The following is a 21,576-nucleotide window of genomic DNA, read 5'->3' as shown; positions in this document are numbered from 1 at the left end:
CCACCTCAGGTGTCCATAATTAAGTTGCTTCCAGACATTCCATCAAGCTTCCCTACTTCCAACATACAGATTTATAAATAGCACCAGTTATGTTCTAGGTTAAACTCCACTGTATTTCTTAGAGATGTTAGAATGTAAGTTCCGCATCAGAGCTACACTGATGGGAATGAATCTTTCCAAATGGATAAGGACTGCAACTCCTCACTGCAAGGAGGCATCAGGGGGTGGGAGAGAAGGAGTCTGGGAAATGTTCCCCCACCGAGGTCGGGCAGCTGGGTGCCCCAGTGGAGCAGACACTCCTCACACAGAAGGCAGCAGGATGGGAGTCCTTACCAGCCTTGTTTCATTCATACACATGGTACCAAGAAGTCTACGATTATTGCGTCCTTCTCAAGTCCCTCCCTCCCACAGTCACTTCCTCCCACCAATGCCCCCACCACCATGCTTGGCTGACAGCTGCCACATGGCCACTGGTCACAGCAGTCATACCCCTGTCACCTTCTGGGACACCCAATCTGAGGACCTCATCCATGACACGCTTCCTCACACACACTCAGGGCTTCCTGCCAGTCCTGGCCAAGGAATGTTCCCCAGCACCCTTTTCTCTCCCATTCAAAGAAGAATAAGGGACAAACCAAGAGAGACTCCTAACTCTGAGAAACACACAAAGGTCTACAGAAGGGGAGTGAGTGGGGGATGCGGTAACTGGGTGATGGGCATTAAGAATGGCACATGATGAGATGAGCACTGGGTGTTAGACTATATGTTGGCAAACCGAATTTAAATATTTTTTAAAAAAGGAGAAAAATTAATAAGCAACTTTAACGTAATTCAGTGGTTGAGCATCTACCTTTGGCTCAGAGCATGATCCTGGGGTCCCAGGATTGAGTCCTACATTGGGCTCCCCACAGGGAGCCTGTTTCTCCCTCTGCCTATGCTTCTGCCCTCTCTGTGTGTCTCTCATGAATCAATAAGTAAAATCTTAAAAAAAAAAGTATCTATTTGAAAAAATAATAAAAAATAAGCATGTTTGGGGATCCCTGGGTGTCTCAGCGGATGAGCGTCTGCCTTCAGCCCAGGGTGTGATCCTGGAGTCCTGGGATCGAGTCCCACGTCGGGCTCCCCGCATGGAGCCTGCTGCTCCCTCTGCCTGTGTCTCTGCCTCTCTCTCTCTCTCTCTCTCTCTCTCTCTCTCTCTCTGTGTGTGTCTCTCATAAATAAATCTTTAAAAAAATAAAAAATAAAAAAAATAAGCATGTTTGCAAGCTTTCATTTTCTAAAGATTATCATCTTGTTTGTGGTTATACCTGCTGTCATACCTTGCTTATCTTATTCTTTTTATAAATTTTTTAAGGTTTTATTTATTGATTCATGAGACACACACACACACACACACACACACACACACACACAGAGGTTAGTTTAGTCCCTTGGTGACCTGATGTCCTTGTCTCAGAACTGCAGGGAGGTGGGTTAGGGATGGTGCAGGGGAGGACAGGACGACCGAGGCTTGAGGCCCAGGCCTACATTGACTCTCTTAGGAACCACAGATAGGCCACTGTTCTATGTGCAGGGAGACAGTTGCTTATGTTGTTCATCTTGAGGTATCCTGGATAGGTTATTCTGGGGTATCTAAGTAGGCTAGGTTGCCTAATAATCTCATGTCTTCAAAGTGGTAACATTTAATATTTGTTCACATTTATTCAGAGGAGAAGCTGGATGTGCCTCAGAGTGTGAGACAAGGAGCCTACAATGCTAACTCCACTTCATCCAGGACGGTTCAGCTCTGGTACTAAAGTCCCAAACTCCTTAGCAAAACAAAAATCCATGTATACACTTTAAGAAAAGGCTCAGATGATAAATTTTCTGTTACATGTATCTTAGCACAATTAAAAAGAAAGGAAAAGATGTTAACGCCCTGTAGTTACTTATGCCTGCCCTCCCCGAAAGGCAGCATGCCGACCACCCGTAACTGCCTCAGTGAGTGTCCCCTCAGCAGCTCCCTTTATGAGTCCTTCCCTAGAGAGGGATCCTGATCCAGAGGGTCTTCCCCATGTCCTTCCTGGCTGGTGAGGCCAGGGCAGCCCTCCTGCCTTGTTCCCTGCTTTCCTTTGGGGATGGGAAAACCATCAGCTAACAGCTACCTACCCTGCCACATGCCTTGGAACATTCCAAGACTGGATACTCTCCATTGGAGTAAGCAATGCTCTGCCCAACATGATCTTAAAGTTTAAATGCCATTGGGAAGAGTAACATAACATGATACTTTCCCAATGGGGTGGTGAAACTGGGGGCACGGGGCAGAGACTATGGGAGGAAGCAGAGAAACAGGGAGGAGAAGATGGAGTGGAGAGCCCCAAACTCCAGAAGGACTCCGAGTTACAGGGAGACTAGAAACCTGGGACAGCCAAGTCTGAGGGTCAAGGGGAATGGGAATCGGTAACAGGAAGAGCTGGGTCCTCATAGTGGACCAGCTGCCCCCCTCAGCCCGACCTGCAACTTTCCAGAAAGAACCCCGGGCAGATCACATCAAGTCAGCAAGGCACTGGCAAGGTGGTGTGCCCCGTCCTACTTCCGAAGAAAAGGAAAGAGACACAACAGCTACCTTTCTGGAGCTAAATGTTCTTATACGTCTCAGCTTATTTCCTGAGTGGAGAGCTACAGCCGCAGTGACTTCACCCAGACACCATGTCAGCGCAGAGTTTGGGAGTGACCCTGAAAACAAAGTTACCCCAAACCCAACTGAGCCGCATCTCCTAATAACATTGGCCTGTTGGCCAACCTCTGCCTATTGTCTTTTCTGTCTTTGGGTCTTGTCTTCAAATGGTTACAGTTCTGTCAAACAGCACACAGCTGTTTTTACCTGCCCAAACCCAATCACATCTCCAATCATCTGAATGCCTTCATTTTCTATGCAATGCATGTAACTAAAGAAAGGTTGAGAGTCTTTCCTAGTGAATTTAATCTTCGTCTCCTGTCGTTCTCGTTGTCACCCTCTGGTTTTAACAACCAAACTGGGCTCCCGCTTCCCTTCTTTCCCCTCGATTCCGTCTCCACCGGCAGAGCACCTACCTTGCCCAGGCCTGGTGTGTCCTTCACCTTGTTGACGGCCCGCAGCAGACAGGGAGGAGCCGGGGGAGGGCAGGTCTGCAGAATGCCACTGAAGCTGGTGGCAAAGAGCGGGGGCTCCGCCGCACAAGAGGTGGAAGGTCGATGCTTCTTTTTCTTCGAAGACAGATTTAACTTCTGGGCAGCTCTGGAAGGAAAAATGCAGAAAAGCGACAATAAGGAGCAGGTGTGGTCCAATGTTCGATCAGCTATGCCAGGGTCATATTCTTTTCTTTCTCTCCAAGAACCCCCAGTTCAGGGAGCCTAGGTTGCTCAGTGGTTGAGCATTTGCCTTCAGCTCAGGTCATGATCCCGGGGTCCTGGGATTGAGTCCCACATTGGACTCCCTTCAGGGAGCCTGCTTCTCCTTCTACCTATGTCTCTCATGAATGAATGAATGAATGAATGAATGAATGAACGAACAAACCCCCAGTTCTTACCGAATCCTGCTCATCCTCTGGGTGCTCAGCAGTAGCACCTAGTGAGCCACCCAATCACTTATACAGAAGGGGAAAAAAAGCCATACAATTGCATGATTCTGCAATCACAATTTCTAAAGACTTGTTTGAGATCCACACTCAGTTTGAGCGTGGATATGGCTGGTCGTCTTTGGGGATAAACAGCACCTATGAGGTTAATCATCCTATAACTTCTCTGGTATGGACTCAAGTGTGAGAGACCCTATGAGTTATTTAGAAATTCAAACACCTTGTAAAATCCCAGCCAACCTGATGAAGAACTGAGTGGTGACCAATCAAGGCACACTATGTGTGTGGTTGTGCAAGAAAAACACATGGCCCTGTACAGCAGGGAAACATAAATCAACCTCATTTTTGAAACATAACACCAAATTAGAAAAAAGTCCAGCCAGGGTGTATGGTGCTGAGACTGTGGGCTGCTGTGTAGAAAACAGGCTCTCTCTCTGTGCAGGGTGGTCTTTTGATACAAAGTGCAATTCATGGGGTCACCTGGGGGGCTCAGTTGGTTAAGAAGTGTCTGCCTTTGGCTTAGGTCATGATCTCAGGGTCCTGGGATCAAGCCCCGTATTGGGATCCCTGCTCAGCAGAGAGTTTGGTGGTTCTCCCTCTGCCCCTGCTTGTGCTCTCTCTGTCTCTCAAATAAATAAATAAAATCTTTAAAAAGATGCAATTCATGGGCAAGCACCAGAGCCAACAAAGGTGGCACGGAGCAGATGGGGAAAGGCAGGAGGGAGGTTGCTGGTATCATTAATAATGTCAGTTGTTCACATCATGTCTCCTACTGTACAAATGTTCTGCAACACTTACAACACCATGTTCCTAACTATAGTGGTGGTGGCGGGGGGGGGGTGAGGTGGGGGGAAAAATCAGGGCAAGGGGCCACGAGGCAAAGGCATTGCTGAGAATGATACATTCACCTCTGGATTAATTCTTGGCATTTTCACAGTACACTTGTGTTGGACAAATTCCAATTGCCTATTTGAATGGTATTAAATGTCTGTGCTGCTGTTTAAGATTTTATTTATTCATTCGTGAGAGACACAGAGAGAGACAGAGACATAGGCAGAGCGAGAAGCAGGCTCCTCATGGGGAGCCTGATGTGGGACTCGATCCCAGGACTCCAGGATCACGACCTGACCCAAAGGCAGACGCTCAACCACTGAGCCCCCCAGGTGCCCCTGAGCTTCTATTTAAAACGACCAGACTACCATGAACAGCTCAAAACCTCCTGATCCATCCATGTCAGTTACATGACGGGTCACCAGGGAAGCAGGTCAAGAAGGCAGAGTCAGCATTGTTTGTATCTCTTCCTGCCCCCCATCTTACAGATCTGGAATAGTTAGTTTAAATTATGTGGCCATAATTATCATCCTCTGACAAATCTCTTGAGCTATGGAATGGCCATTGTGCAAATACAGCAAATGGAATGGCAGCTTCGAAACTTGTATTTTCTTAGCTGTAAACCTGAAAATCTTTTTCCTGAGAGTGAAAGATGGAGGAATGGGACACATGATGAACAAGAGGATGAAGGGTACCCAGGGTCCCAATGCCATGTGCCATGCTTAGGGAGTGCTACAATCACTGTGCTGTGCCACAACAGACAATGAAGGGCATCGGTTTCCCACAATGCTTTCTTCTTCCAACCAGCAAAACAAAAACACTAGGACTAAACTCTTTTTCATGATCTCATTGCCACTCTTCCTGATGCTTTCCTTCTAAAATGAAAGGCATAAGGAGGTTGTTCAATGACTGGTCCGGTGCATCTCTTGACAGTTTTTCATTGCTTCTTGAGATACCACCACCCGCCCCCCCGAAGAACAGGGGCTCATGCAGGGGTGTGTGCTGCACTGCATCCTGACACCCATGCGTCTGCTCCGGGATCCCTTGCTGCCAAGCCAGGCTGTGTAGATGCAGGACAGTTGGAGAGATGGGGGGATGAGGATCTGCTGGTAACAGGTGGTGTTCACTCATTCATATTTGGATTCTTTCATGAGATGGCAACAGGACCTGGACTTGTGGCGTGTGGTTCCCACCCCCTACCAGGTGGGGTTCCCAGTGCAAATGTGGAGAGACAGGGGAAAGACACCAAAAGACGGCTTAGAAAAAGCAGTGGCCTGCTGGCTTCTTCCTTTTTCTTATCTCTACAGTCTGTGCCCACCTGCACCCCACGCAGAGACCCCACAGAGGAGGAGAGTGAGGATTCTGGAAGTTAAAGCATATGCAAAGCACTCCCAAGGATATCACCCTGGGCTTCCTCTCTCTCTCCTACAATGCCAAACTTTCACTCTGGAAAATACTGGATCATTCCCAGCAGCATACAAGTGTGCTGCTGTTTAAAGGAAATCTTTTTGTTGTTGTTGTTTTTTGTTTAAAGGAAATCTTAAAAGAAAACACAAATCCTCTTCTTGACTCTTTTTCTGCAGCCAGCTCCCATTCTGTTTCCTCACTCATCTTTGCACAAATCTCATGGCAAGGCTGTCTATACTTGTTTTCTCTGGTTCCTCTCCTTCCCTGGCCTTGGAGTTCATTCCAGACGAGGGTCCGACCCACAGCTGCCAATGACCTGCATGACCTAGCTCAGTGATGTGATTCTCGGCCCCATCTTTCCTGACCCATCAGAGCACTGATTATACCCTTTGCTTTCATATACTTTCTTCCTGAGGCTTCCAGGACATTCGTGGTCATGCCCTTGTGATTTTCTTCACTGGTTTCTTCTCTTCCTCCCACCCTCTCAGCAGTGGGGTGCCTCAGGGTTCAGTCCTTCAACCTCTTCATGTCTACCCTCAGTCTCTCTGCCTGTTATCTTCCAGGAGCATCATTTAAATAACATTACAATGCCCGTGACCCCTAAATTTTTATTTCAAGCTTAGACCTCTCCCTAGACCTCTGTATTTATTTATTTATCCAATTACCCCCTCCCTAACAATTCCACCTGCATATCTAATCGATGTCTCAAACTTAGACACTAAATTCTTGATCTTTTCCTGAAAAGCTGTGTCCCCTCAGCCTTCCCTCTTCTAGAAAATGATAGTTCCATCCATGCAATGGCCTCGACATCTCTGACTCCTCTTGCTTTCACTTCTCAGAGCCAATACATTAGGAAATCATACTGGCTATAAGTCCAGAACATGTCTGTGATCCACTGCATCTCACCGCCATTACTGTCACTATCTCTGTCTTAGTCACTAACTCCTCTTGCCTGGGTTTCTAGAATAGTCTCCTAACTCATCTCCCTTCCTCTCTCGCCCCTCTGCCCCCACCTCAACTTCCCAGGCTGCTTTCCACACCGTTATCAGAGTGGTTCTTTTAAAATATAACTGCTAGGAGGAAGACAGACATGGCCAACAAGCACATGAGAAAATGCTCTGCATCACTGGCCATCAGGGAAATACAAATCAAAACCACAATGAGATACCACCTCACACCACTGAGAATGGGGAAAATTAACAAGGTAGGAAACCACAAACGGAGAGGATGTGGAGAAAGGGAAACACTCCTGCACTGTTGGTGGGAATGTGAACTGGTGCAGCCACTCTGGAAAACTGTGCGGAGGTTCCTCAAAGAGTTAAAAATAGATCTGCCCTACGACCCAGCAATTGCACTGCTGGGGATTTACCCCAAAGATACAGATGCAGTGAAACATCGGGACACCTGCACCCCGATGTTTATAGCAGCAATGTCCACAATAGCCAAACTGTGGAAGGAACCTCGGTGTCCATCGAAAGATGAATGGATAAAGAAGATGTGGTCTATGTATACAATGGAATATTACTCAGCCATTAGAAATGACAAATACCCACCATTTGCTTCGACGTGGATGGAACTGGAGGGTATTATGCTGAGTGAAGTAAGTCAATCAGAGAAGGACAAACATATGGTCTCATTCATTTGGGGAATATAAAAAATAGTGACAGGGAATAAAGGAGAAAGGAGAAAAAATGTGTGGGAAATATCAGAAAGGGAGACAGAACATGAGAGACTCCTAACTCTGGGAAACGAACTAGGGGTGGGGGAAGGGGAGGTGGGCGGGGGGTGGGGGTGACTGGGTGACAGGTACTGAGGGGGGCACTTGATAGAATGAGCACTGGGTGTTATTCTATATGTTGGCAAATTGAACACCAATAAAAATAAATTTACATACAAAAAAAAACCCAAAACCACAATGAGATACTTCATATCCATTAGGATGGCTATTATCAAAAGAAGAGGAAGAAAGAGGAGGAGGGTAGGGAGGAGGAGAAGACAGAGAAAGAAAAGAAAAATAACAATGTGGCAATTCCTCAAAAAATTAAATAATAATTGTCATAAGATCCAGCAATTCCATATCTAGGGATATACCCAAAGGAACTGCAAGCAAGGACTTGAAGAGAATTATACACCGATGTTCATAGCAGTATTACTCACAATAGCCAGAAGGTGGAAACAACCCAACATCAGTGGATGAATGGATAAATAAAATACAGTCTATTCATACAGTAAAATATTATTTGGCCTTTAAAAGGAATAAAATTCTAATACCTGCTACAACATGGATGAATCTTGAAAATATGCTAAGTGAAATAAAACAGATACAATAGGACTAGTAATGCATGATTCCACTTCCATGAGGTACCTAGAGTAGGCAAATTCATAGACACAAAGTAGCATATTGGTTTTCAGGGGCTGTGTGGTGAAGATAGTGGGGAGTTCATGTTTAAGGAGTACAAGAGTTCCAGTTCCAGATGATGAACTCGTCCTGAAGATGAAGAGTAGTGATGGTGATGCAACAATATAAGTGGACTTAATGTCACTGAATTGTATCCCTGAAAGTGGTTAAAATAGTAAATTTTATGTTATCTGTATTTCCCCATAATAAAATTATTTAAAAAAAAATAAAATATAACTGCTAGGGGCACCTGGGTGGCTCACTCGGTTAAGCAACCGCCTTTGGCTCAGGTCATGATCTCAGAGTCCTGGGATCGAGTCCCTCATCGGGATCCCTGCTCATCGGGAGTCTCTTCTCCCTCTCTCTCTGCCTGCCACTCTGCCTACTTGTGCTTTCTCTCTGTGTGTCAAATAAATAAATAAAATCTTGCAAAAAATTTTAAAATAAAACATAACTGCTTATAAAACACATTTTGCTTCTCATCTCATAGTAAAATCCAAAGTAATTACAGTGGTGTATTAAGGCCTCACATATATCCTCCCTCCTATCTCAGACCACCTTTCCTACTATTCTGATCTTCAATTACCCTGATCCAGCCATACTAGCTTCCAAATATTCCTGGTATACTCCTGCTGCAGGGCCTTTGCACAGGCTCCTGCCTTAGCCTGGAACACTCTGCTCCAGGAAGAGCTAGGCACATGGCCCTTACCTCCTTCAAATCTTTCCTTAAATGTTACCACATTGACAAACCTACCCTATGCACCATGGCAGACCATACTTTCCAAAGATGGCTGCACCAATACGTATCCCATCCCACATGCTCTTTTTATAACATGACATTGACATTGCTATCTCCACTGACAGGCATGGTCTATTTTCCTTCTCTTTGAGCCTCAATGGAAGTTCAAAACTGCCTTGATGACGCAATGTGGTGGGAATGATGTTGTATGACCTCCAAGGTTGGGTCATATGACTTCTCCCGGCCCTCTCACCCTTAGAACCTGGCTTCCGTGTTGTGAGGAAGCTCATGTCACATGAAGAAGGCCATGCAGAGAAGAGTTGAGGACTTCAGTCAGTTGCCAGCGTTAATTACCAGATCTGAGTAAATGAGCCTTTAGATGATTCCAGGGGCCATATTTCAATTCTTCTGGCTGAAGACAAAAGGCATTGTGAGCAGAGATAAGCCAGCCCCACTATGTCTTATCCCAAATTTCTGAACTCCAGAGTCCATGAGAGATAGTAAGTGATAATTATTGACTTAAGCCACTAAGTTTTGAGGTAACTGGTTACACAGCCATAGTAAATGAACCACCACCCATGCCCAACCTCCTCATTTCCCTTACCCTGCCTGCTTTACCAGCCCATCCCCTGCATGGCACTTCCTGTCTTCTAATGGAGCAAGCAGATGACTTCCTGAGTTACCATGTATGTTTCCTCTCTGGAATGTAAATCCCAACAGGGCCAAAAGAGCACATGTATATGTTGAATGAATGCATAAAGACTGAAGTATCTGGGGATATTTAGCCTGGAGAATATAAATCAGGATAAAAGGGAAGGAAGAGTCTTCTAAAAAACTGTCTTAAAAAAATGGGACTTCAGTGGCACAGTTGGCTAAGCATCTGCCTGCAGCTGGGATCATGATCCCAGGATCCTGGGATCGAGTCTTACACTGGGCTCCCTGCTTGGCAGGGAACCTGCTTCTCCCTCTCCTGCTCCCCTTGCTTGTGCTCTCCTCTCTCTTTCTCTCTTTCTCTGTCTGTCAAATAAAAAAATAAAATCTTTTTTAAAAAATGAATAGGGTACCTGGATAGCTCAGTTGTTTAAGTGAACAAATCTTGATTTCGGCTCAGGTCATGATCTCTGGGTCATGGGATCAAGCCCCACGTTGGGCTCTGCACTCAGCCTGGAGTCTACTTGTCCCTCTGCCCCTCCCCCTGCTCATGCATGCACACATGTTCTCTCTCAAATAAATAAATAAAATCTTGTTAAAAATGAATAAATGATATGTAGTAGGAAGTATTTTTCAAGCAAGAATGTCAGATAATTTCATGGGCTATGTTACGGAATCTCAGAAAACCTGCTGAGGAAGACAATAGTAATCCCATTTCTCAAAGAAACAGGACTTTAAAGAGTTAAACCCAGAGTCCTTTAGCATCTGACCTGAATATCAATGTCCAGCTTCTTCAGACCCTGAGTAAATAATGGGCAAGTCACTTTAATCCTGATTGTTTAAAATGTATATGAAGGGTCTACAGAGCACCTGGCATGCCAATGGAACTCAAGAATATGATCATCGTCACTGTCATAAATATGATTATTAACCTCAGTTTCTGTGTAGTAAGATCCAGCAAAAAGAATACTGATCTTTGTAGATTTTTTTATGAAAATGAAGTAAGACTATACTTTAAGGGTTCATTACATAGGAAGTCTTAATAGATGGCACCTTGTAGGATTTATAGGTAGTGAAGCTGAGACCGAATCTAGGTCCACCTGCCCCATAGCGCACAGCACTGTCTCTAAATAGGTAGCAAAGCAGGTAAGCAAGACAAAAGACACATCTAAGTATAAGAGTATCTGTCTGAAAATAAGAGTAACCCATTAATCATGGGTCTGCTTCCTGAAATAAGTGAGTTTTTTGTCGCTGGAAATGCCCAAGTAGGAGCTAGAAAACCAATTCCAGGAAACATCAGGATGAAGAATGCATATGTTAGGAGAATCAGATGATTTCCAAAATCTCTTCTAAGGCAGAGTTTCTGAAGTACTTCCTAGAATCACTAAATTCCATCTGGGGAAGCCTCTGTTAGCTTCAATGCAGAAAAATAGTAATGGAGGTGATTATTTTGAGAATACATTTTAAAAATTACTTTCTTTTAAAAACATGTATATGAAATAAATATAGTAACAGAATTTCAGAATTTGAAAAATTAATAAAAACAGTATTTTTATAACCTTATATTCTATGAGAACATTTAATTTTAATTCCAATATCATTATAGCCAGCTGTTTGATCTCATCTGTCTTATATGTTCTAATTTCTTGGAAGTCAGCAGGTTCTGCTCTTATTATGTAACACTTCAATGAAGGCAGAGAGAAGAAGGTTAGAAATCATTCATGGATAATTGTATTATTCAGTGACATAAGGAGAGGCAGTCATGAAAGGATTTAAAAGGTAAAGACTTTTTGGCCAGACATGTATTTTGTGTAATTAATTACTTACAAGTTCCTTCTTCACAGAGAGAAAAACAAATGAGTGGGTTGTCTTAGAAGATTCCAAACAACAAAAAACCCTAAAACACAACTATAAGCAATATTTACTTGTCTCATTCTTACCACGGATAGTATTATAGGTTATTTCAAGCTATTCATCCCAGTACACATCTTTAAATATCCATGAGCTTTATTTACTTCTCTGCACTTCATTTCAAGAGAAAAAGACCGTATCTCTAATGGGATGAAATTAATATTTACTGAACACCCAGAAGGAAAGTGGTGCCATGCTAAGCCTTATGAGCCTGGGAACTCCTTAAGAATTCTTCCTTCTGGGTTCTACCCCTTTCTCTCACTAGCCTTATCATCTCACCCAGTTGACAACTATCCTAACACATTATGGGATGATATATGAATCCAGGAATCAGTTTAGAACCGAGAGGACCTTCACATGGGATGGTTACTCTCATTGGCCAGATCTATTCAGATTAAAAAAAAAAAAAAAAGATAAGGCAAATAATTACCTGGTAAATTTAATTGGTTTTGTTGGGGGGGAAATCTTAGGTCTCAGTTACATAGATCAAAAGGGCATTTTATGATTTTTTTTTGCATTTGTGCAATAAACTATTTGATCTTGAATTTTCAGAATTGTGGGGTGCTTAAATGGAAAGTACTTCATGATAAGTGTATCTCATAAGAGTTCAATTGGGGTCTGTCCCCTTAAGTGTCTAGAAATTATTAAAATATTGACCTAGCAAAATCTCTTAAGAATTATTGGCTTCATGAAAAACAGAACTTTCCTTTGGGAACAGGCAGGAGTATCAGGCAGTACAGTCATTTTCTTTTTTAAGGATTCACTATCCTTTTTAAAATTCAACATACTGTGTGTTGCTAACCACATTCTGAGAGCATTTCCTCTTTTTTTTTTTTTTTTTAAAGTAGTCTCCACTCCCAGCATGGAGCCCAATGTGGGGCTTGAACTCACAGCCCTGAGATCAAGAACTGAGTGGAGATTGAGGATCAGGCGCTTAACCCACTGAGCCCCGCAGGTGCCCCAAGAGAGCATTTCCCCTTATCTGAGGGGGGTGTTCACATGTGAGATGCTTAGATAGGTGGGTAAACAGTTTATACAAATTACGAGGTCATTCAAGCTCTACTAAATTGGACGCAGGCAACTGGTGAGGCATCAGGTGAAGAACTGCTCTGGAGGAGGGTGGGGGAGGCCCCTCTCCACTGCCACATCAGCTGATGCAGGAGGGGGCAGCGGTGGTAGGGTGTCCACTGTCCACATGTTAAAGACAACCCAAAGTTCCATTTCACGTCGCAGTGGCCTCTGTGCCATTATAAAATATTTCAATGCTCTGAGGATTAAGACTGCCGGATAATGACCGATGACTTGACAGATCACAGCAGTGCCTAGGAAATCCGTGGGGTCAATGACGCAGGGGTCGAAGAATATAAAGTGGATTATAAATAAAGAGGATATGTGCCAAGGACCAGTGGGCTGAGGCAAAGCTTCTGGAGACAGGTAAGACGTCCACGTGCACGTTAAAAAACAAAAACCACAGCAACAAAACACCAGTTAGGCGTCGTTTTGAAATAACACCGATTTGAAAGCACTGCCATGAAGCACGCTGCTCAGTTTGGAGCCTCTCCCGTAGAGAAAAAAAAAGCATCCTCCTTCACCTTTCTATGCTGTAATTGGCTGTCACTGGGGTCATTTCCATGTCTCTGGAGGCTAAAAAGCATATGGGTCTTGGGGTTTTTCTGACTTTTATGTAAATGATCCATTTCATTAGTGCAGGAAGATAATTCATGACTTCAAATAAAATGTTTACCATCAGGAGCAAAACACGGCTGACCACTAACCTCACCCAACTTTGCATAAAACACTGCGGCCAGACACTATGAGACTTTGAAAGTGAATTGACGTCTACAATATAATGTACAACACTCACCCACGGTGATAATTTCTATGAATTCACCCATATTCTTCTCTTAAGAATTTACCCATTCTTCGAGGGCTTGTGTAAGTTGCCGTCGTTAACTACTCCAGCCTTCAGGGGTCCTCAGCCAAGGTCTTTAAGTCTTAGAGCAATTGGTCTTGAGAGAGTCTATCTTATGTTCCAGAGTGTAATGAGATGCAGCTTTGCAGTGGGGGCTTGTGCTTCTCTGTGTTACTAGTGCTGCCTCCAGCACGGCAGTGAGAACTCACTCAAGGTCAATACCACGTGTCCTTTCTTCTGCACGGCCTAGACCCGCCCCAGAGCTTTGTGCCTGGTCGAGGGGACAGTGTGCGCTCACTCCGTGCTGCCTAATCCATCCAGCTTGGGGGTTATGACACATGAAAAGTCCCAAGCTTCAGTAGCCTGGAGTTCTAGATAATGCTCAGACCCTGGAATGTCTTACTCTTCCTAAAGCATTTTCCACCCGTGGCCACATCCATCCTCACTCAGCGATGTGGGGTAAGCTGAGAAGAGATCCGTACCGCAAATGAGAGGTTAAAAAAAAAAAAAAAAGTGAAGGCTCAGAAGTTACCAGATTTTATCCACAGTCATGGGGCTAGTGATTCTCTCATACTTAAGATTCGAATGCAAGCTTTTGCTCTTCTGGAGCCAGGATTTTTCCATAGCATCATGCTATTATGCAACTTGATAAATGAAAGCAGTTATTTTATTTTATTTGGGCAAAATAAAACCAAATGATAATCATTTGCTTAATAATAATGAAGACCAGAAAAAAAAGCAGTTATATATTTTTGCATGTAACTCAAATCAAATCATATATAAGCATTTACCAATTACTGATCTGGTTGCTTAGCAACATACCTTCATATCACAGGGGGAAATGTCTCTGCTGAGTGAGTCAGGCCATGCCCAGAATTAGGACGTGAATGGCAAATTATATGAAAATGGCTTCTCTGTCCCTACAATCCCAACCCGGAGTGAGCCCTTGCATGACAATAACAACAGCACAAGTACCACTGCCACCACATTAGTATGTACCATCCTCTGCTATGTTGTGCCTCTCCCTCTATAGACACCAACAAAATGCTAGAAGTTGCTTAGGGCACATTTGAATGCTCTGGAAACTCAACCGGTCCGTTGGTATTTACCGGATGGCAACTCTGCACAAAATAACTATGCAATCAATGGGCTATAGATATCATGAAAGTCATCAGGAGTCACCCAGCAGCCGCTCCGTGTTCAAGGGTCCACTCCTAAAATGCAGAGGTGTGAAGAATCCACATCACCCAGCACGACTGATAACTTTATACTGGCTCGTGGCAGCAGAGATAAAGAAAAGCGTGAAGGAGCCTGCAGACACATGGTAGGTAATCGTGCTACCCAGTTAAAGAGCTTCACCACCAGGGTAGAGCTGCAAGCGTTTCCTGAACTGTGTTATCTGAGTGGCACACCATTCACCCATACCCAGGAGCACAAAAAGGGTAAAAAGCAGTATTTGAAAACCATGCTGTGGGTAGATGTTGCTAATCCATTTGCATCTGGATTTTTTCATGGTCCGAGGGAGAGTTATGAATACATGAAAATGTGGCTCACGTGAAAAAATAATGGGAGCAAAAAGAGCCCATTCATAAACTATGGTTTTTTACAAAAGCTATTCAAGGTAAAACCTCCTCCTTTATGTAAAGCCGGGTACCTATGAGAGCGCTTGTTGTGCCAAGGTCCTCGTGTGAAGAGAAATGCTTTCATATGCCCCAATAAAACAGAAGATGTTTGATTAAAAAAAAAATGCAGGTGCCGCTCACAACCCACCATCCACCAAGCACTGCTCACTTCTGGCTGCCTGGAAGCAGGACACCAGACACTGTGGCCGATCTTCTTGGCTTCCTTTAATATTCTGTATGAGGGATCTCTGACAGAGAGCTTCACTAACAACCAGGATGCCATATGCAGGACCCTGGTGGGGTCCCTGGGCTGAAAAGAAGGCTGGGGACCTCTGCTCTAATGAACTTGTCCAAAATTTGACAAGTCATGCCACCTTCTATAGGCAGCCTGGGGACACGTGGACTTCTGTGTTTCCTTTTCTCTATCTCTGCATGTCCAGCACACCTCATGTCAGACCCACATGCTGCCAAGACAAGAAACTCCAGGGTAGGACCTGGAGGGAAACTCACTAGAGACTGGCAAGTTCTGTTTCGGAGACCGAATGACCTTGGAAAGATGCATCTTGCTTCAAGTTTCTGCAACATGTCATATCTTGAGAGAGAGTGCTCTTATTCTTCCAACAACACTGGAAGATGGAGTAACCCAAAACCAATCCTCCAGTCACGTGTAACTGAAAGATCCAAAGGAACACCCTGCCGATGGGTCAACTGCCTTTGATGCCATGTGATGTACTTTCTCTTCACTTCCTCATTATCTGCACGTTGTTATTTCTCTCTGCACACACCTACACAGCTACACTTCTTTTATTCCCCACTCTCCTAGGGGGTGTGGCTCCAACCTGCTGATACACACTCATGAGAATGTTATCAGAGAGGAGGAAGCCAGAAAGAGCACAGCAGTCTGGACATCCATTGACCTCAGATGCCCTGCACGATCCCAGGTAAGGAGCACACACCGGATGGGCTGTCTGACCTGGTACCAGGGACCTTGTGCCTGGGTCTGATGACCTAGCACCTCCTTGCTCCTGTTATGGAACCTGAGCCAAGCCCCAGGTCTCGGTTTTCCTCGACTCCTAGCCTGGCTTCCTGGTCTCCTGCCTCCTAGCTTCTGCTTGTCAGCTTGACTTCTGCTTATAGGCCTTCTGCTCCAGCCTGAGTTGACCTCCCCAGCTTTCATCCATAGTTGCACGTAGGTCCTTATACACTTTTCTGGGTGCTAGCTGAACTTCTGGTCATTAATCCTTCTGACCAGGTGCTTTCTGTCTGCAGCTCTTTCTCTCTGGCCTGATCTGCTCAGCCCAAGTCTGCTTAGTACCAGGGAAACTATGCAGGTTAACCTCCTTCAGAGCCATACCTTTGCAAGCTGGGCCTGATAATATATAAATTAAAAGAACTGTGGGGGTACCTGGGTGGCTTGGTCAGTTGAGCATCTGCCTTCCACTTGGATTGATGTGGGAAGCAAAGGTAAAGAAAAATTAAATTTCCTTACTACCTACAGTCCATTGACAAGTCCTTAAAACAGGCAGTGACCTTTTTCTAGGGATTCAGCTGCCTCCATGTTAATACTTTGCTAAGGGCAACAGGCAATCTTAGCCTGACCCCCCAAGATCCTGTAGGTCTACTTTAACATATAAAAATTCCTTTGGCAACTTCCTTTATCTCTCAACCCCTCAAGATATGTGTTAGCAATCATCCCCCAAGCATCTGATCTACCAATATACATCTGAAGGGTCTCATGACTCAGGTTTTATTAAACAGTAATAAATGACCCTTCCTCAGACAACAGCTAGCCTCCTCAAGGTTCTGGAAACCCTGCTTTCAAATTCCTTAGAGACTTACACTCCCCTTGACCCCCTCCCAACTTTAAAGTATATAATCAGCCACTCCTCATGACCCCCATGCAGCTCCTTCTGCCCACAGGTCCTGTCTCCATGCTTTAATAAAACCATGTTTTTCCACCAAAGATGTCCCAAGAATTCTTTCTTGGCCATCAGCTTCAAACCCTAACATATTTGCTACATCAGGGTCCTGGGATGGAGCCTCACATTGAGCTCCCTGTTCAGTGAGGAGTCTCTTTCTCCCTCTGCCCTGCTTATGAGCTCTCTCTCTCTCAAATAAATGAATAAAAAAAAAAAAAAAAAAAAAAGAACTGTGAACACCTAGGACACCAGACCCAAGTAAATGCAAATCTAAGTTTAAAATCCATCCCAAACAAGATGTATGTGATTTTAGTTAACCGTGATTACTGGGATCTTTCATAAACACGAATATTTGAGAACCAGGTAGTCTTACTGAAGTGGATGAAACCAGGTAACTACCATCTAGCTATAGACAGAAAAAGACAATCACAGGCTAACTAAAGTCCATTTTTGGTGGAATGCTAGGGCCTGATTTTTCTGGTGAGAAACAATTGTCCATAGTGTGTGTGTGCAAGTGTGTGTGCACTCATGCAGGTACACAGATCTTCTACAGAGACCATCCAACTAAAATTAAGATTCCTTCAAGGAATAAGCATATGCCAGATAATTTGGTTTCAAGAACCTAATGAATTTAATGTTCTTTTTATTAGGTCATGCTGCCTTTTAAATGCTAACTTCAGTAGTTTCTAGTTAAATCATTTATACATATGCTAATGTAATGTTAAAGGAAGAAGGTGCATGATTTACCACAAACAAGATGGCTCATTTAAAAGCCAAGGGTGGCCACTAATTCCCTACAAGTTTTCCTTAATATTTATCTTACTTAGCTGTTTGGTAGAGAATTATCTTGAAAAGTAGAAGATATTGAACAGCAGCCCTGTGTTCACTTTTGAGGTCTTTATTTTAAAGAAATGGTGCTTTATTCTTATTCTTTCCGTATTTGGTCATGTGAAATCACCAACTAACATGAAGTTACTCACTCAAGAAATAATTTGATGCCTGAAGCAGCCAAGTGTTATCAGGGTGTGATAGCTAGAAATGGACAGTGTTGGCAGAAAAAATAAAGCCTTTAATCCATAACTCTTTGCTCAATACCTGTGGCTCCTTCAGAGCAAAGCTAATTAATTGTCAATGCTGGGTGACACGCTCTGTGGTTTGGGGGCTTCTTGGTTAATTAAATTTGAATATAACGGCTTTGTTTGCTAAAGGAAGTAATTTTTTTCTCCTTTAATTTCAATATTTCTTTTCGTTCAACAAATTATTTGCTATAGTTGAAACTGGAGGACATCATTAAGTAAGTTATTTCAAAGAATGACAATCTGCACAGGGTCTCTGCAATACAAAGGTAAGAACTGGACACGGCAGGGGCACAGAACACCTGTCCCTGACTCTGCTGTAAGGCTGCACTGCCCCAGATCCCAGGCCTTCTTCTTGATTGCCTGCACCTCTGCAGCCTTGCTAGAGGGAAAGAGGCAGAAACTTATACCTCTTCCTTTCCTATCTGCTCCACCTCCAAGTCACGTGGGTTAGAGTCTGTGCAGACTACTGACAACCATGGCAAAGGCATACTGCAATAAAGTGCACTCACCGCAAGCATGTCCAAAAAGCTCTGATGCAGAAGGAGGCAGCTTTTTCTTCAATACACAAGCCATCTCCATGGAACAGACAGCATAGATGAGAGATTACTCCAGAGCAAAATAACTCATGAAAGGAGAAAGAATCTATATGGTAATCACAGCCTATGAGGTGGGAGGGGTGATCCTTTTGGGACTTGGAATTAAAGCCACTAATGATGACCTGTAATTTACATTTTTAAAAGATATATTTATTTATTTGAGAGAGAGATGGAGAGAGCATGTGAGTGGGGGAAGGGGCAAGGGAGAGGGAGAGAATATCAAGCAGAAACTCCCCACTGAGTATGGAGACCACCCAGGGCTTGATCTCGGACCCTGAGGTCATGACCTGAGCCAAAATCAAGAGTCAGATGTGTTTAACCCACCGAACCACCCAGGCACCCTGATAATTCACTTTTTCTTGCACATACTTGCTTATTTGATCATTTCTGCAGGTGCAGAGTAGTTATGCTACAGAGTAGCCTGGGAAAGGAAGGAAGGAGGTGGCTCTGGGGTGCTTATCTCCATTGAGAGGACATGACTTGAGCACCAAGAAGGGTCTCCTCCACCCCCATCCCTCCATCCCACTACTGTACTTACTGTCTTTAATGCTGCACACATGCAGGAGTATGTGTGCGTGTGTACTCACATGCATGCAACTGTGTAGTGTGGGGAAGGAGGGAGAAAGAAGGAAGAATAGCAAAGATATCAAAAAGATGAAGCTAACTCACTGCATTTCTCTCAATGAAAGTTTGTGACATTCTTCACACTTTTTTGTCTTGTTGTTAAAAAGTATTTTTGAAAAGAATTACCAAAAGATTGGTCACTGCTATAACAAAAGGAATTGCTTTAAATGAATGGCAGGCAATAGAGAAATTTATCAAAACAGATGATGATTTCCTTCACAGTTCCTGGTTAACTTGCAAAGAGACCCGAGATGAAGCTGCACGATTCACTAATGTTTACTTTGGAAGGCATCCTAGTTTTAGGTAGGTGAAATCTACCGTAGGCCCTAAAATTACATTTCTTATGCTGTGGCTAGTACTAGTTACTGGAATCCTAAGCTAAATGAAGCCCATTTTTGCAGAACTGGGAGCATGATTATATTAAGTAGCCACATAGGTTTAAAGTACTATCTCAATTTTACTAGCTTGTAGTTAATTATGACTACAGTTTTCTGACGCTGAATCCTTGGCTAAGAATAAAATGCCCATGTTGATATTATTATCAGGAAAATAATATTTATGTTTTAAGAGAGCTTCTGGGAACAGATTGCTCTGAACAGATTGCGTGAAAAGAAGAGAACACCCATTCTCTAGACCAGGATGCCATCCAGCTGTGTCCGTGAATACATTCACGTGCAGAGAGAATGTGATTCACATTATATAATCAATCAAATGATCAATCATCTTCTCGTGTGGATTCCCACATTTACACAACAGATCTGCTCTACAAATTGCTTGTAATTTGAGTTTTTATAAACTGAATCTTATTTCACATTGATTTCTATTAAAATTTCAGAAGGCATTTTATCTTTATGAATGATATTCAATTGAGAGTGGCTATAAGCACTTTATCTTGAAATGTCTGTGCTTTCCTTCTACTCTGTCAAACATAAGTAATAACCACCAATGCAAAGAGTCGTTCAAAGATAAACAGAAGTGACTCCTGACATAAAACTAATTACCAAGAAAATGTTAATATTTGAGAGTTTTCGGGCAGCCCAGGTGGTTCAGGGATTTAGCACCACCTTCAGCCCAGGGCGTGATCCTGGAGACCCAGGATCAAGTCCCAAGTCGGGCTCCCTGCATGGAGCCTGCTTCTCCCTCTGTCTGTGTCTCTGCCTCTCCTCTCTCTGTCTTTCATGAATAAATAAATAAAATCCTTAAAAAAATATTTGAGAGTTTTCACTTTTTTTTCCCTAGCCTTCAACTTCATGAAGAGAAACCACTGATTTTCCAGACATATAATCATGGTTTAGATCTTTCTTAGTATTTGAAAATAAAAAAATATTTGGTTTATTTTTTCAGATTGCAGTCTTTAGCATGAAGATGGCAACTGAAGTCACAAGAGTGGATAAGGTGGCCAGGGAGGTGCCTACCAGAACAAGAACAGGGAGTGGCCTGTGATCGAATTGTGAGGACCCTTACCTTCTGATCAATGATGCAAAGAGACAGGATGTCAAAGGAACCTGTAAAGAAGCAGCAAAGCAGCAGAGAGGTGGGGGTGCTGGGTGATGGTGGGGAGACAGACCAACTAGTCACTGGATGTTAAATACCACTAAGAGACTAACAGAAACAGTGAATGAAGAGTATCCACTGGACCAGAACTAATTCGTTCATCATTGACCTTGAACAGAGTCAGGGGAGAGGCAAAGTACATTTCAGTGGGTTAAGGAATAAATGGGGAGCTGAAGAAGTAAAGATAAGGAGGTCTATGCTACTATTTCAAAACATTAAGCAAGAAAATAAAAAACATAAAACATTATATTTTTAGGCCTTTACCTAAATGCCTTACACCAAATTACAATGCTATGGTATGACTGTATTTAGTAGGGGTAGATATAAAAGTACCCATAAAAACCATGTCTATAGCTTATAAAAATTAAAGAAGATTTTATTTATTTATTTATTCATTCATTCATTCATTCATTCATCCATTCATGAGAGGCAGAGACACAGGCAAAGGGAGAAGCAGGCTCCCTGTAGGGAGCCTGATGCGGGACTCAATCCCAAAACCCAGGGATCATGCCCTGAGCCAAAGACTCAAGCACTGAGCCACCCCGGTGCCCCTGGGTGATTTTTTTTTGCTTCTACTTTTATCAAGGTTGTTAAGGGGAGCTCACCTCCAAGGTCATACCATAGGATAATGTTGTATTAGTCCATTTTTTTCAAAGTCAGTTCAGTTATGTGGGTCCCGATTAGTTAAGTGTTGCTGCGATTCTAGAAGACACGCCAATGATTTCACTAGATTCAAT

At 43.5% G+C, this 21,576-nt stretch overlaps 1 protein-coding gene across 1 annotated transcript in view; it reads right to left on the bottom strand.

Moving 5' to 3' along the window:
- The window catches only part of KIF26B (kinesin family member 26B), a 448,213-nt gene that overhangs the window by 130,666 nt on the left and 295,971 nt on the right, over window positions 1-21,576 (bottom strand). Inside the window, exon 5 of the mRNA XM_055323943.1 lies at window positions 3,073-3,256. Within this exon, the coding sequence (XP_055179918.1) occupies window positions 3,073-3,256 (184 nt within the window). The remainder of the gene's footprint in view (window positions 1-3,072; window positions 3,257-21,576) is intronic.

The sequence above is a fragment of the Nyctereutes procyonoides genome, unplaced genomic scaffold (genome assembly GCF_905146905.1).
Source record: "Nyctereutes procyonoides isolate TBG_1078 unplaced genomic scaffold, NYPRO_anot_genome, whole genome shotgun sequence".
In the NCBI taxonomy this organism is placed as follows: domain Eukaryota; kingdom Metazoa; phylum Chordata; class Mammalia; order Carnivora; family Canidae; genus Nyctereutes; species Nyctereutes procyonoides.
This window is presented reverse-complemented; position numbering and strand designations above follow the sequence as displayed.